Source organism: Corylus avellana, chromosome ca4 (genome assembly GCF_901000735.1).
Source record: "Corylus avellana chromosome ca4, CavTom2PMs-1.0".
Lineage (NCBI taxonomy): Eukaryota > Viridiplantae > Streptophyta > Magnoliopsida > Fagales > Betulaceae > Corylus > Corylus avellana.
In genome coordinates this window covers 25,416,021-25,433,107 of record NC_081544.1, presented here as the reverse complement: position 1 = coordinate 25,433,107, position 17,087 = coordinate 25,416,021, and the positions used below count along the sequence as shown (strand labels likewise).

General features: G+C 34.4%; 2 protein-coding genes across 3 annotated transcripts; both read right to left on the bottom strand.

Annotated features, from left to right (window-relative positions):
• Positions 1–2,993: 2,993 nt before the first annotated feature.
• On the bottom strand, positions 2,994–4,606 carry LOC132177076 (low affinity inorganic phosphate transporter 1-like). The gene has a single exon (XM_059589292.1). The coding sequence runs from the start codon at positions 4,604–4,606 to the stop codon at positions 3,026–3,028; it is 1,581 nt and encodes a 526-aa protein (XP_059445275.1). The 3' UTR covers positions 2,994–3,025.
• A 6,010-nt stretch (positions 4,607–10,616) lies between these two features.
• On the bottom strand, positions 10,617–16,425 carry LOC132177077 (serine/threonine-protein phosphatase PP1 isozyme 2-like). 2 transcript variants are annotated; one of them, XR_009439731.1, is made up of 5 exons: positions 15,985–16,244; positions 12,771–13,330; positions 12,462–12,683; positions 10,916–11,130; positions 10,617–10,829 (listed from the first exon to the last, which is right to left on the bottom strand). XR_009439731.1 is itself a non-coding variant. In XM_059589293.1 (4 exons), the coding sequence occupies exons 1-4, from the start codon at positions 16,157–16,159 to the stop codon at positions 11,107–11,109; spliced, it is 981 nt and encodes a 326-aa protein (XP_059445276.1). In that variant the 5' UTR covers positions 16,160–16,425; the 3' UTR covers positions 10,617–11,106. The 2 variants fall into 2 exon arrangements, 1 of the variants encoding a protein (XP_059445276.1); XM_059589293.1 differs by having other exon boundaries at positions 10,617–11,130; positions 15,985–16,425.
• Positions 16,426–17,087: the final 662 nt, after the last annotated feature.

Here is a 17,087-nt window from a genome sequence, read left to right as displayed (position 1 = left end):
ACTTTATAACTATAAATAGTTAGTGTACTATTTAGTACACTAACTATTTATAGTTATTCTGTCCACAAGAAAATAAAAGCTATCTATAGTTTTTAAGTAACAAGTATAGTAACTATAGTTAGTGTGTGACTATGACGATGCTTCTTTGGCTAACATCCTTCTAATGGTCATTGTTGTTTTCAAGTGGGAGTTCAGATAGGTTCGTCTTAATCTGTACCTATTTTGTTTGTATAACTATTTTGTGTGGCCCATTGAGTGAATGAAGTCACTTGTTTGACCCATTTCATATCATTTGTATATTACATTGTTTTAGTTTGTTTTGGGTCAGTTGTTGAGGAGCTTGTCCCTTTTTCGGTTTTAGGATTGTCTACTCTCTCTTTCTTTCGGATCAGGAGTGGGAAGAATCTTACCTTGTAACATTTTTCCTTATTTAATTAGAAATCATAGATGAACAACAAATCATAAAGAGAATTAAATGATCAGACATTAACAACAAGTGGTTTTATTCAAGAACATGCTGTCACACAAATCCTAAAAGGAATGAAATCCGACAATTGAATTTTCAAGGTCCAATCAAACATGCCTTTAGAAAGGCCACTACAATTTCTCTTTATTAAACACATATACTCCTATAACTTCCACCGACCAAAGTAACAAACTTAATTCATGCATGTATATTGCATTGCACGCAAACTAGAAAGCCAAGTATTGAAATTAATTCTTTATTACACAGCAATTGTCTCTGCTTTTTCTTCCTCATCCTCCCCTGTCAACTCCTCGAGCGATTTACCCCTAGATTCAGGCACCAAAAAGGTTAAAAATATACCCAATACGTTGGTCGCATCGAGCACAAGGAGTGCATTTTTCACTCCAATACCAGGAGGGTACCCTGCATCTGTTTTAGCTGGGTTACTGTCTTCAGCAGCATACAAAAACCCAAATGCACCAATAATTGCTCCTACCTTCCCAGATGCGGCTGATATTCTATGACAAGTAGACCTTACCCTAGCAGGAAATTAAAATTTTCTGCTGGCACAATAATGACAAAAATGTTTTATGTTGAAACAAACACAACTTAGTATTTTTCCTTAAAGTTTATATTATCCCTATTAATGATTCCTCAATTCATTTCCAAGAGAAAAAGCATTGATCTCTTCAAAAGTTAATAGGTTTGACATGAACATCTGAAATTAATTAATAGGTTTGACATTTGAGTGATGATTTAAAGAGCTTAACATTGAGGGAAGAATCCTCCCCCAACTCTTCCTGTCTACCCTCCCTTCTTTTTATTTATTTATTTTTTTTAATTTTTATCTTTTAATAATACAGTGGTGAGTCACCTTACAGCAGTTTCTGTTTGTCTTCTCTAAATTTACTTTCAACAGAAGTGTAGGGGATGGAGTTTTTTTTTTTTTTTTTTTAAAACAAATTTGGACGGAAGCAATTTTTCATTGTATCTATGATATTGTTTTGTTAAAGCAACATTCTTTATTTTTATGAAATGAATTGAGAAAAAACATTGATATTTAAAAAAAAAAAAAAAAAAATTTAATATTTGTTAAAATTCTTGTTTACTATCTTTTGTTTTCTTCTCACAAAATATTAAAAAAAAAATTAACAAATAATTCAAACACAAAACATTCATAAAAATAAGAAAATATTAATAGAACACTTTTTTTTTTTTTTTAACGTACAAAAATAAAAAGTAGTCTATTGAAAGAAATAGCAATTGTAATTTGTAGTGGATCAAGTTAAATGGGTAACCTAGCTAACCCAAACCAGCAGCCGAGCCCTTATGAAACGGGCTCAAAATCAACTATGTGAAGATTTTTTCATCCAGATAAAGTTTGGGCAGAATTTCATATTTGGTGAATTTAATAATTTGTGTTAATTTGATTTAAAATTTTACTATAAACTTGTTAGTATATATACATGAATATAAATATATAACTTAATTAAATAAAATTTTTGCAGTTCAAGGAATAACGTTGACAGTATCTGATTGGATTTGGGGAAAACATTAAAACCCATATCGAGCATGGATTGTCTTATTAGTCAAACAGGCCGGCCAGTTTTTTGTGTTGATGTACAGCGGCTCAATCCTACCTGATGGCTGATAGCCTGATACTCCCCTTTCCTCGTCAAATCTCAATTACCTTTATAAAAGAACTAATATTGGACTAGTCAAATATATTTTTTAATAAAAAAAATGGTTAGAACTCATAAAAACCATAGCATATTAAAGGAGTGTGCATGAATAGTCATGCAGGCTTGGCTTAATTTTTTTTTTTTTAATTAAAATAATAAAATATTATATTTTATTATTTGAAAATATTAAATCAGTCATGCGTGGGTATGCCCGTCGTTCCCTTTATCATCACTCCTAAAATGACACATGAGTCACAGCTAATATTGACATTGTTAAGAGGTTGAGTTGATAGATTTGAAATATCTTGCTAGAAAAGATCAAGTGGCCGGGAAGGTCGAAGAACAATCGATGCCAAAAACCCTAACAATCGTTCGACGCGTGCTTTGAACATTCAACAACTGTTTATATGCAATTAAAAATCGACACCTCAACTTATCATGTACGTGCATGAGAGCCTTTATATATATTCATCATTTACGACCCTTTGCTTCATTTGGACGCACCCTTAGCCTTAAAAAACCTTGAGGGAGAGAGATAGTGAATTTTGGGAAGGGAATGAAAATTTCTTGAAGGTTTACGCTCAAGAGTAGGTAACCTCTTAGCTTAAACTCGTTTTTGTGTTGCTGTTAGCTTATTAACTTATTGTTTAGCCACTATTTACTTTCATTTACGTAGTTTAGTCAAGTGGTTTTATCCAAGAGTTGAATTTTCAAGATCCAATGAAAAATGCCTTTAGAAAGGCCACTACAATTCGCCTTTATTAAACACATATACTTCTTTATATAACTTCCACCGACCAAAGTAACAAACTTACTTCATGCATGTATATTGCATTGCACGCAAACTAGAAAGCCAAGTATTGAAATTAACTCTTTATTACACAGCAACTGTCGCTCCTGTTACTACCTCATCCTCCCCAGTCAACTCCTCGAGCGATTTACCCTTGGATTCAGGCACCAAAAAGGTAAAAAATATACCCAATACGTTGATCCCAGCGAGCACAAGGAGTGCATTTTTCACTCCAATACCAGGTGGGTACCCTTTATCTGTTTGATCTCGGTTACTGTTTTGAGCAGCATACAAAAACCCAAATGAACCAACAATTGCTCCAGCCTTCCCAGCCGCTGCTGATATTCCATGACAAGTAGACCTTACCCTTGCTGGGAAAATTTCGGCCGGCACAATAAATGTTGTGGAATTTGGTCCAAAGTTGGCAAAAAAAAAGGTAAGCGAGTACATCACGAGGAATCCAGCATGGTTGCCCGGTCGCTTCCAATGATTGTAAGGGATAGCAAGCGCAAACATGAAGACAGACATGAAGAAGAAACCCATCAATTGTATTGCAAATCGTCCCAACCGATCAATGAAGGCCACTGTAAACCAATACCCAGGCACGACACCGCAAAATGTTATTATTGTTTGTGCCCTTGCAACCTTGTAAAGCTCATCAATTGCGCTCATTCTCTCTGCCTTTGGCAACCAACCAATTGATGAGAAGATATCCTTCTGGAAAAGGTTTTGACTATAGAAGGTAATGTCCAACAAAAACCAACAAGTAGCAGTTCCAACCAAGTGAAGCCCGTGGCGTTTCGCAAATTCCTTAGAGAATAAACCATATGCTTCCTGACTAATTAGCATGTCTACCTTCTGTTGTTCTGGTTCGATCTCGACCTGTAGTACCTTAGACATGTCTGCTGCTGCCTGTTTTGCATTCTTGGCTACCAGAGCGGTGTAACGAGCTGTCTCAGGCATTTTCATGCGCCAGTAGTAGGTAAGGGCGGCCGGGATGGCTCCAAACATTAGGACTATGCGCCAAATGTAATCAGCTTGTCGTGGCAAGGAGGCTGCTGCATCAACATAATATGGAGGAGCAGGGTATTTGTTCTTGAACGCGCTTGAAACGACTAAAGCAATAATCCCACCAAATAAAAATCCAAACCCTTGCATGGCAAAAACCGCGGCGATAAACCCGCCGCGAGTCCTTTTATTAGCGTATTCGGACATGATTGTCGCGGAAAGAGGATAGTCTCCACCAATGCCGAAGCCAAGCCAGAACCGGAAGAAACAAAGCGTGGTGATAACACCGTTCGCTGTGTTTCCAAAGGAGAGTCCTGAGGCAATAGAGCAAACTACCATGAGAAGAAGGGTTACACCATATACCTTCTTACGGCCCAATTTGTCACCAAGCCAGCCAAAGAAGAGCTGCCCAGCCAAAGTGCCACAAAACGCAACACCATTAACAGCAGCTTGAATATTGGCGGGCAAGGTACCCGGCTTTGGTAAGCTATCATCTCTGTAGTATATGCGACCAAGTAACTTGGTCACGAGAGAGATGCATAAGAGATCATATGCGTCGGTGAAGAATCCCATTCCAGTGATTACAATTGCTGTGAAATGGTACAATTGGGTTTTTGCAGTATCCAGTGTCTCAAGCACTTTCAATTTTTCTCTAGCCATGGTTGAATCTTGCAGCCTTGGTATTTTCTACTTTCGTTGCCAAAATTTTCTGCGAAGCAACGAAAATGGGTCTCAAAATCTCATTAAGATCCACGAAAAGGGGAAAAAAAAAATCAATTAATTCCCAGAAAGGCTCATGATTATTAGGAAAAGATTTAATATTACAGGGATCGAACCAAAAATTTTCATTTGAAGAGGCCAAAATATAAATGAGAGGCCAAAATTAATTTTGATAAAGGTCGAATTTAATTTCTAAGCTTAAACACACACAGATGAGAGAGAGAGAGAAATTCTAAAAATCGATGGGGGTCATGGCTCTCTTCGATGCCCGTCGGTTTAATTATGAAAGAAATTTCTCATAAGGTGTACGTGGTCCACTGGTCATAAGCCACATGTATTTGGCGTGAATTAATTAAACACTAACCAAGGGTGGTGCTTGATAATTTATTACAAATAAGGAAATTATTTATGAATTTTTAATTGGAATCAAGTTTTGTTCCTTGATATGAGGAATAAATAAAGTAATATTCTAATTTATATTCCCCACCTAACCTATAAATAAAGAGTGTGTATTCTGTCAATATAAACAAAAGAAGGCAAAGGTTAGAAGAAACCTCTTTTTAAATCAAGAGCAAGTTTGAACGAACATGGCTTGAGGTATATCTAAATTATTTTCCGTTGAATATTTTGGCCATGAGATATAATGGTTTCCAATAGGCTTTGATGAATATTCTTCGATGCTTTTTTAACAGGTTCTCGATCTGTTGATTTCCGGTTCTAAATTGTTTTGGGTATATTAGTGAGTAATAATTTTTAGTGTTAATTCTAATTGTGAAAATTTCAGGGATTTAGATAAACAATAAACATTAGTAATTTCTTTAGATTTTTTTTTTTTTTTTTTTGTGTCACTAAAATCATTTTCATGACCAAAACTGTTTTATTTTGAAACAAATACAACTTAGTATTTTCCTTAAAGTTTATAATATCCCGGACTAATAATCATATATATGATATGTATATAACTCTCCCTCTCTCCCATTCCACCAAAGAAATCAAGGACAAATAAAACAAAAAACACCAAAACAATAAAGATATCCATGAAGTACACTACTAGTGTTACATTAAAGTGGAAAACAGGAAGCCAGTTTCAAGTATTAAGTATAACTATTCGTGGTTTACATGCGATTGCTAGTATTCGGAGTTTACTCTTTAGAAATGGGTTCGTAACGCCCTGCTTAAAAAACGTTCCATGTTAAAAAAACAAAAACAAAAAAAGTACAAAGTATATAAGCTTACAAATTAAATTTTCAAAAGGAGGAGCAAGAAAGAGAAGGAAACTGACCTGCAGCTTCTTGAATTTGCTTGAGCAGAGAGAGATGGAAGAGTGTGGCTGTGTTGTGGGTAGAGATGACAATGAGAAGAGTAGCCAGCTATATAGAAAACCCAAATCACCTCCCCCATGTTAGAGCAAATGTCACCTGCATTTAGTCAGGTCAACGCTTTCACATGTCATAACCATAAGTCAACTACACCATTTCTTCCTTAACACTAATGTTATACAAATTACATACAGAATTTCAAACAAATCTACTTTCCGAGGAGGAGTACTGTTCAGATTAACATTTATATAATTATGTAAAAATTGACCCAAAAAAAAAAAAATTATTCCACGACATGGCCGGGGAGGCTCACCTAATGTCGTGTGCAACGAAGACACGCATCTTTTAATTGGCATTATAGACATGGCGTGTGTAGCTTGAGGCGCACTATTTTTTTTGTACACGAAATAAATTAATACACAGATGATAAAATATTTATTGCAGAAAGTTTGACTCCTAAAATATGAATTATCAATCTTATTAGTATTAGTCACTTTGGGTTCCAAAGATGCCTTGATGAGATTGAGTCACCACTCTATGTGGGCTTCTTCTCATCTTTCCAATATGAGACTGGAGTATTGTTACAAAGTCTTCGTCAGGGCCACGTCATGCAGTGCTCCAATACCACATGAGCTGACGTTACTAGGTAGTTCTAATACCATTTGTAATGGCCTAGGAAAAAGCGTTAGCCACATTTGCACTATTACTCCAAAAAAACTAGTCAATTTGGAACTTGCTTATAATTCATTATAAAGCTCAGTTTCACATAGTAATTAACTAGGCAATGAAAGACTTAGAGCCCATGACTATCTTTATAAACCACTCACTTTATGTGGGTTTCTTCTCATCTTTTCAATATGGAACTGGAGTGTTACACAGGTAGAATAACATCAGTTGATCTTCCCCAACTACCATTCTAAATATATAGAAAATAAATAATAATAATAATAATAAAAAAGCAGCCCATTTGCCCCAAATTTGCTTCATCGGAGCTTGGTTTCTTAATTTTATTCTCCTTTCATGAAGAAAAATGCAATTTACTATGTACATCTGCAAATTTATTTATTTATTTTTCACTATATCAGCTCTGGGTTCAGAGCATCAAGTAATTTCATTGGATTTATAATTGAAGGCAAAAACCAAAAATGGATATATACACATATGGCCATTTGATGATCATTTTTCACATAATTAATGACGTACTAAGTGAGGCTAAATAAGCCAGCAAATCGTTTGGATAGCAGCAGGCTGTCTAACTAAACTGGTGAAATTCACATGCTGCATCGTTCCAAATGTTTACATATATAAAATTTGTTGGATAATGGATTATATTCCACCAAAACGAATATTCCTTTTTTCTTTCTTAAAACGATTACGTGCACTAGCACCAAAATTATTAAAATGTATTGACCGCGCTTGATGGTTTAATTTGCTTGCAGGTGATATTATACAAACTAATTAATTACAAATAACACAAAAAATAAAAGGAAAAACTTCACTTAATCCCCAAAACTTTCATCACTTTAATTTGCAATTACTCCTCCAAAGTTTAAAAACTTTCATTTATCGAATTTTTAATCTTTTGCAATGTAATACACCCATTAAGCTTAATATTATACAATTAAGCTAACAAATAACACCCAAAAAAAATATCATGCGAAGTATTAAGATCTCATAATATTAGTAGGAATAAATGTTAGATAATATAGTGGCATATTAGAAGCTAGAACATATCAATACAATAATTAGTAAAATTTGAACCATCTACGTACCGATGATTTGATCTTTCTCTAAAAAAAAAATCGAGTAATTTTAGAAGTTTCTCTTGTGTTTCTCCAAAAATAAGATGGTTTTTAAAATCACAATTTGATCAAAATTCAATAATAATCAATCACAAATTTAATGATGATTTTAAGAGCCATATCATTCTTAGAATGACATAAAAATAATATAAGAAAGACTTTTAGCATTACCTTAAAAACCCGCCTAGGGTACACCTTATTTATGTGTAATAATAATAAATAAATAAATAAATAAACTCTTACAGAGTAATTCTCATAATAGAGTCCCATTTTAACGTTTGTCTTTTGAGGAAAGCCAATGGGGGCAAACTCTAATCATCGTTTAATATAAAAGACTCTTATAGAATTATTCTCATAATAAACTCCTATTTTGGGAAGGAAACTAGGCATGCATAGAATTTCAGAATAATCTAAATTATATATCGTAGGTCTTTTAATCCTGTACGACAAAGGTGTACTGTCCAATAACTATCAATGATTCCTCAATTCATTTCCAAGATGAAGGGGGATATTCGGCTTAGGTGCCGTAGAGAAAAGTATTGATCTCTTCATAAATTAATAGGTTTGACATGAACAAATTAATTAATAGGTTTCACACTGATCAGTGATGATCATCAAAAGATCTTAACATTTGTTAAATTTCTTGTTTTTTATCTTTTGATTTCTTCTCTTAAAATAAAAACATTAACAAGTAATTTGAACATTCATAAAAATAAGAAAAAACAATTTTCACTGCATATCAAAACAGTTTTTTTTTTTTACTTATAAAAATAAAAACTAGTCTATGGAAAGAAAAGCCAGTACCTTTGACTTGTTGAAAAATAGCAATCGTAGTGGACGAAAGAAATCAAAAGATAAAAGATAATAGCGGAAATAATAAAATAGACAATTAATATTAATGAAGATAATCTGTTTGGACGCCTTATTAATGCCTCAAAATAACTTGAGAGTAAAAGAGATAGAGAGTTTTGGAGAGGGAATGGTGATTTCTTAAAGGTTTAATTATCTTCAAGAGGAGGTAAACTGTTAGCTTATTATCTTATTGTTTAACTATTATTTAGTTTTCATTTTCATAGTTTAGTCAAAGAAATACTCTTGTAATTAATTTTTTACCAAGTAGACAAACTTTTTATTTGACATAATTTTTTAAGCTTTTCTAACGCAATGCTAAGGAGGTTGTAATAATATTAACTCTCTCCAATCTACTGAAAGATGTCACATTCTCAGCCGCCGGTAAAAGGGCAATTGTGATGAAGATAAAGATTGGACACACTCCAAACTCAAGAACAAGAAGTCTCCCCCATTATAATTTACTATAGAGAATTGTGGAATAGTTGTAAATCTTTTTGGGTCCATTTCCATTTTGGCAGTAGCTAGCTAGAAAGACAAGGAATAAAGAAGCTGGCTAGCGTGAGAATCCTGCAGCACTTTAGCTACAAGTCACGATGGCATGCTGCCAGGCCACTGATCTAGAAGTGATTTTACGTGATTCCGATCGATCGACCTAGCTATATATGTCTTTATTCGGTGTAGTGGACCACTCCGCTAGCCATGCACTACTTGTTATTTGTATTGAAATCCTAAGATTCTGTTGGCTAAGTTCACTTGATGTCCTGAAAGTCAAGATGGAATCATGGACTTTTAGCTAGCTGGCGGCAACACTCCTAATCAAAACGCGGATATGGATGGATGGTGATAAATTAAGGATGCAAAAGTCAACAACATTTCTGGTTTTAATTGAGACAATATATATATATATATAGATAGACCGATATGATGGGTCATTGACTAACATGATCCATTGTAGCCATGTTAGAAAAGAAACAAAACCATCACTTCCATGGTGACCACAAAATCAGCATCTAGGAAACTCGAGTGTTTTGGTGCGCCACAAGTTAATTACCAAATTTATCAAGAAAAGTTGTGGCTTATTAAACAAAATAAGTGATGCTCAAGTACTTCACCTTTTACTATAAAGTCATTTTTGTAAATATAATTGTCAAAATAATTAAATAAATATTTTAACTTCTCTCAACTTAATTAATTAGGAGTTGAGTTGTCAATAATAACCATACTCTTAATCATTTCACCGATTATGAATTGTCATATAAGTTTGTAAATAATTGTATAGTAAAAAATTTAGTACGTACCTCAAGCATTTTCCAATAATAAAAAATAAAAAATCAAGAAAAGTTGTGGTAAAACTAATGCAACACAACACTAGGCAAATAACATTATTTAAGTATTAATTGAATTATTAAATTCATCTGAGCCTGAGTTTTTATTTATTTATTTATTATTATTATTATTTTAATAAAGTCAGCTTTGGCTCCCTAATAGCATCTCCAGCATTTAAATCCTCCTATTAGTTAATATAGCTAATATGAGGCCTTTTCACCTTTAATGATAATTTACAATTCTGATCCCTCGGAATCTCAGGAGTCAGCAATCAGGATCATTGCATGCAACATACTCCCAAAAATAATCTCTAAGCTGACTAAGTTCCCGATGATGATGATTATGATGATGAGCCACGTCATATAGAAGAAAACATTTTTAAATTTTGAAAATAACTGGAATTATCAACAGGGTCCTATAATATATATATTACCCAAAAAAGAAAGGGTACGTGTTCTCAGGTGCCGAAGACAGTCGTTAAGCCCTGCAGGGTTTCCAAATCAAGTTTCTCCACCCAAGAGAAGATAACTTGGGAATGGAGAGTCTGTGGCACTGCCAGAAGTTTCGGCTCTTCAAATTGAGCCCAACAAAATTCAAGTGCTAAGCATGCATAGCCCAAGGATATCATCCTTCTACAAAAAAACACAGGAATTGTCCCATTGTGTTCTAAAATGGACTGGAAATATAAACTTATGTCATGGCCAAAAACCTCATAATCACCCAGGAAAAAAAAAAAAATGCTTGAAGAGAATTTACAATACTCATCTAAATTCAATGAGCAACACAGACTCATCTCAATAGTAAAGTTTATGAGCATGGGGCTATTCAATTCTCAAGTGTAGACGCTCCCTTGGAATTTTCATGCTGTGAATATATAATACAAGGAGAACAGCTTAAGGAAAGAAGATGCAAGAAAATATAAACTGAAGAAGCAAAGGGATGAGAGAGACCTATGTTGGTGCTGCTCCAACTAGTATTCTACACAGTAGATCACAGCCTCCTGAAACTTCATCTGGGGAAAATCTTTTGCAACCCTTACCTTAAGGGAGTCACCAATTTAAAATCTTCCTTTATATTGAGATGAAACGGACAGCAGATTAAGTCAGCTACCTCCTTCGGTTATTGCACTATATTGAATTTCTCATACCTTGCCGCTGAGAAACGACTGTAAGGAAAAAAAAAAAAAAAAACATTTCAAAGGGATGTGTTAGATGAGAACAGTAGGGGTTAAATGGATTGATGTCAAAGTTCAGAAAGAAGAACATCTCTGTGAATGTGACACCCATTTTGGAAGAAGAGTGAGTTTAAACATAATGAGAAAGCAAAGACTGATGAGTACAACTTGTAGCAAATGTTGATAAACAAAATGGAGTTGAAATCTACGGATAAATAAAACTATCCATGAATGATCTCATTTGTAATCATTTAAGCATGAGATTCCATTGTTAAGATAAGAAGGGTAATCCACATCATTTATCTGTTAGCTGATTCAAAACTTGTTCCTAAATCATGTAGATCCGAGAAGATTATAGTTACCACATATTATTTGGTTGAGTTGCCAACAAGGTAAATGAAGCTTCCAAAAGAGATTCAAACTCTTAAGATGCACTAAATGACGACTTGACCAACAATTTCTTGCATCTCACAAAACACTGGGGGTAATTAAAAGATCTTCACGCCATAAAGAGATAAGTAAACTGTCAATAACCAATGCAACTTGGTACAAGAAAATACATTTGAATATTTTTGAAGGTAAGAAGATTAATGAGCTCCAAGAATCATTGCCATCCTTTAACAATAGTAAAAACTTGGAAATAGTTTTCAACATCAAAGAGATTGAGAAGGACAATAATAACCACGATTCAGAGAAAAAGAAAAGTATGAGCTACAATATGTGGACACTTCAATATGGGTACGTGTGTCAAATAGAGCACAAATGGGCATGCATGGCCTAGAATACTTCATCTATTTGTTCTCAAGAGGTTATCGAAAACATTCTTCAATAGTTCCTATTTCATGGTTAATTAACAATAAGTGAATCACTGATCTTGGACACACCATTACATAAGCACTTGCAAACAAGATACAAGATACATGATCCCTTACAACACATAGCACAAATTCACATTTGCATAAAGCAAAATGATTCACAAACCTTTTATTGAGATCCAAGATAATCAGATCAAATCCTTTGAAATGACATAGGCCTATTATTTCTATGCCAGATAAAAGAGCAATGTATTATACTTAAAAAGAACTTGCATGCGAAATTTCTTCAATTTTTTTTTTTTTTTTGGTGAAAACCTTTCTTTTTATTTTTATTTTTCTTTTTAGTTTGCAGTGCTCTCCCTCAGACTGCACCAGTGATGACTAGTAATTTTTTTGGAATAGAACTCGTTTTCCCATGGTCTTATATCAGTAGTGGTCGTAAAACTTGTAAAATTTCATTTCCATCATTATTACAAAAAATAAATTAGTTGGACTAACAATGAATACCTTTATTTTTGTTGCAGGACCACCAGGCTTAGCTGCAGCTGTGTTCACGAAGCTAAACTTTGGCTTCTTATCATAAGGCTTTAATATTTGGAAAGAACACATTAAAGTCTCATCAATGGTCATCATGGCACCAGCATTGTCAAACTCTCCACAATAATTTGGTGCGGAAAATATGGTCACAAGTTTTCTATTAGCGAAGAACTCATATCCATCTTCCACAACCTGCAAATGTAAAAATATATAGAAATTAAATGCAGTCTTAGCTTTAATGATTGTAGCAATTTTTTAAATTTAAAACGAATTTCAAACCTGGTGAGCTCGACAGATTAAGTCAACGTCATGCCTCTTAACAAATTCTGTCACTTTATCAGCGCCAAAGGTATAGGAAACTCCCCTATCATTCATCCCCCAACCTTGAATATCTTTACTAGGATCAGACCAGAGGAGATCACATAGCAAACCATTGTCTGGAACATCACAAGGCCGCTGCATATTCCTTATCTCATCCAAATTGTGCAAGTCAGGAGAAAGTCCCCCATGCATGCATAATATCTTTTCATCAATGAGTGCTGCCACAGGTAAGCAGTTGAAACAATCTGTGAATATTTTCCAGACTCTGACATTAAATCTTCGTTTACACTCATCATAAAATCCATAGATACGGTTTACAGAAGCACATTCATGGTTGCCCCTCAAGAGGAAAAAGTTCTCCGGATATTTTATTTTATAAGCAAGGAGAAGGCATATTGTTTCCAAACTTTGCTTTCCACGGTCTACATAATCCCCCAAGAATAAGTAATTGGAGCGAGGAGGAAATCCACCGTATTCAAAAAGCCTCAGAAGATCAGAATATTGACCATGAATATCTCCTGGATAAAATAAAGTAATATACAAGACATGTATTCAATGTTATCTTACTGATAATAGAGAGAACCGATGAAAGAAGAAAAGTAAATGAACCAGTCGTCTTATGGAAAATAAAAGAAATGTTTCTTACAGGCAGTTAGTTACATGTATGATTATTGTACCCCAGAAAGATACTAGATGTCAAAATATATGATTTTAAATCTTGTATGCATATGATATAAAGTTGCCATCCACAGCTTTGTCTTTGGGGGAGAAGAACAGCAATTTTGCACTTTGAGAAGTGAACTGGTTTCGACTAGAAAAGATAGAGCATTGGAGTTATGTAGTTAAGATAAATAGGGCAATTATAGCATTGACATGCATTTCGAAGTTCATTTACAGAACAGGAGCTGGGAATTCATTTCCCTGCCAGGTTGTAGCAAGTGCAACATAAATTTCTTTTTTTTTTTTTTTTTTTTTGATAAGTAAGTGCAACATAAATTTCTGTAGACAAGAAATTTCTGAAAGTCACTTTCAAGATGAAGTTAGTCTGTGTATTAGCATAAGTGACAAAGAAAAAGGCAGAGACCTAAATCATTTAATTATTGGAAAATTTACCAGCTTGGGAAACAGGCAAATGAGACAACAAGGGACATAGAGGTGGTAGCATGGACCTTGGAAGATGGCAAAGGAAATTCCTTTGAAGTTAACAACAAATTCCAAAATCCCGACAGCAACTAAAATAATTGCACAAGACAATGTACCCCAATCTTTGAAACTCTATCCTCTTGACTGAAACACAAGAACATTTAGCAACTCCCTCAGCGATTATGGCCCTTTTCTTTTATCGCCTTTATTTCTATTATCACTAAAAGCACCAAGAGTAATCTCTCATTCAATATTCTGATTTTGCTTGCATTCTTCAGTTTTGCTTCCCTAGTCTTTGACAAGCAAGTAATCATCCTTCATTCAAGCTAACAGCTACCTGCTTAAGATAGCATGCAGGCCAAGACTTATGGCAGGTCCTGCCCATTCCACCAACACACTTTCTCGAACTTATTAATGCCAGGGTCAACCCGGAATTCAACATTAGGTGATAGTCAATTATGTCTCATCTAAGACATTATTGAAAATGAACCAGCAAACTTGCATGTCTCATTCTCTAGAAAATGGACAGCAAGTATTCATGGAGTAGAAAAATTAAATAGAAAGTGGTTTGGCTAATTTGGTTTCAGACGGTATCCAAATGGACTTAGGGTTATACACAATTTCAAAGGACGGATTTAAAAAACTATATTGACCCTTTAGATATTTATATTTACACCAGAACTTGGACAAATGTTTCAGAAAATCATTGAAATTTGGGAAAACCAGAATGAATAATCAGGAATGAAGATGGTGCAAATTATATCACCAAATTCAGGCTACGAAATTTCCTAATCCATACAAGTCAACAATGTCTACTAGCAATCCAGAACACAGTAAGTGTCATTAGAATGCATTGCAAAAATAAAAAAGGCTTGTTGTAATACGCTGTTTTCTATAATACAATGCCATATACATGTGAGTCGACGAAAAAAAAATATGCTTTTATATGAATAACGTTGTATTAAATCTTTACTTTTATTCGTTTTGCATTGATTGATTTTGTGTCACTGTCATTGTAGTACTAATCTAGATCATCTAATATGAAATAAGCCATATTGATATTTTTGCCAGTTTTTCCACTCATTCAATTTCCAGATTTTGACAATTTTTATGTCTTTTTTCTGAATCCTATATTCCTTGCATTCCAACAAGATACTCTTTTTGTAATTCTTAAGATAAAACATGTTTTATAATATTTAAAAATGGGAAAAATATACTAAACCCTCCCAAATCGGCACCCATTTTGCAAAAATATCTCCAAACTTCAATTTATGACATTTGACCCCTTCAAACAACCATTTTGTTGCAAAATCAAATAAATGTGTACGTTTGAGAGGGTTAAGTATAATTTTCCCTTTAAAATAGAGCTTAGCTAATATAAGTTATTGTTATGACAAATTAAGATTTTAGATGCAAACAAGTAGAGAAGGGAAAACAAAATAAATTAATTAAGCATAAAAACACAATATTTATGGATGTGATTCAACACAAAGGCCTGCATTCGGAATGGAGATGATCATAGAGAAATTCCAGAGACAAAAAATGGACAAGGGTGATGAGAAACACTCAAACCTAGCCTCAAAATCTACCAACGGTGGTCTATGTTCTCTCTTTAAACAAGCGTATTTAGTTACAAGAGTGTGAATACAATATGGTGAAAATTAAGCAGATTCATACAGAATTCCCAAGGTTATGATGATATTTTGATAACCATCAATTTCAAAACAAGCAACAACAAAAAATTCTGGATATCGATAATCGTTTTCAGAACAAAAATTTGAAACAATTTTAGAACAAATCAATGTCTGGCAGCACCCACAGCACTTGATTTCCTGGAAACTATTATATTTATTCAAAGCCCACAGCACATAATAGTGTCATACTCAAAATTGAAGAACTAAGAATGATAATCCATAGTCAGGACACAAAATTCTGAAGTCAAACCCAAAATTTGATCAAGACCCAAACCAAATAAATACCCACGATTAAGATTAACCATCAGAAATCAAAACTAAAACAAGAATAATACCGCATATCTTGATGGGTGCTTCGAGCTCGAGGAGATTAGGCTGCCTCAAGAAGAGATTCTTAGAGACAACACAGAGCTGCCTGATCTCTGCCTCAGAAAGCTGCACCTGCTTCCCCGGTCTCCCTCTAACCTCAAGCAGCCTGTCAATTATGCCGTCCAGGACTGCAGGTTCCATATCTGAGCCGGTTCTTCGATCCCAAAATTTAAGCTTCTTCAGAGTGAAACAGGCAGAGGACAAAGCAAAGGAAAAGCAGAGAAGAATAAAGAAGACCCACTTTGATTTTCTTCTATAGCTGCAAAATCTTGCATATGTAAAAGAATAAGAGAGAGAGAGAGAGAGAGTGTGTGAGAGAGAGAGAGAGAATTGAAATGGAAATTCTTTAGCTGTGGTGTCGCTTGGATGTTTGGAAAGGAATGGTGGCCAAGGAATTGGAAAGTGAAGAATATATTCTTTTTAAGTAGAAAACTCTTCACACAAAGAGAGAAAGAAAGAAAATTGTGAGGGCCAAAGTGGTGTGGTGTGGTGAGTGCGGAACCTCAAAGAACTCACTCACAGATAATGCCTCCCTCCGAGGATGACGCATGGAGTAATGTCAAATTCCTACATTCTACATTCTTTCGCACTTTCAAAGTTGAAACCCGGGGCGGCAACCGCCAAGGCGCACCGCACCACACCACACCCAATACTTTTTTTTTTTTTTTCTTTGTTTTTTCAGTAAGATCAAAAAATTAGGACAGACCATTTGTGTCGGCTTATCCGATTCTTGTCAGGTTGACCTGCGAGTCAATTCATTATGAGAAGACCAAAAAAAAATAAATACAATTCATTTAGTTGAACGGGTTACAAGCAGCCCATACGATTCGTTGTGCAGGACCCATTTAATAAATAGGTGATGTTGAGTTCATCCATGGACTCGATCAAAAATCTCTTCTAATTTTTATATTTTGTCAAAAAACTTTTTTTAAAATAAAAAAATAAAACAGAGCACAATTTTCAACGCGATAAGAGGAAGCAAAGCCAGCACAAAATATAAAGACAGGTAAACTTTGGGATACCCGAAGAGTTCTACTGGCATAGACTATAGTTAGACTTCAAAGGAGAG

Bases quoted from the DNA above. Each gene is read 5' to 3' on its own strand.
- LOC132177076 (XM_059589292.1), bottom strand. From the start codon at position 4,606: ATGGCTAGAGAAAAATTGAAAGTGCTTGAGACACTGGATACTGCAAAA.
- LOC132177077 (XM_059589293.1), bottom strand. From the start codon at position 16,159: ATGGAACCTGCAGTCCTGGACGGCATAATTGACAGGCTGCTTGAGGTT. The intron at 12,684-12,770 runs GTTTGAAATTCG...TTACATTTGCAG, and splicing joins TAATCTGTCGAGCTCACCAG to GTTGTGGAAGATGGATATGA. The intron at 11,131-12,461 runs GTATTCATTGTT...TTTTCCTTACAG, and splicing joins GTCCTGCAACAAAAATAAAG to TCGTTTCTCAGCGGCAAGGT.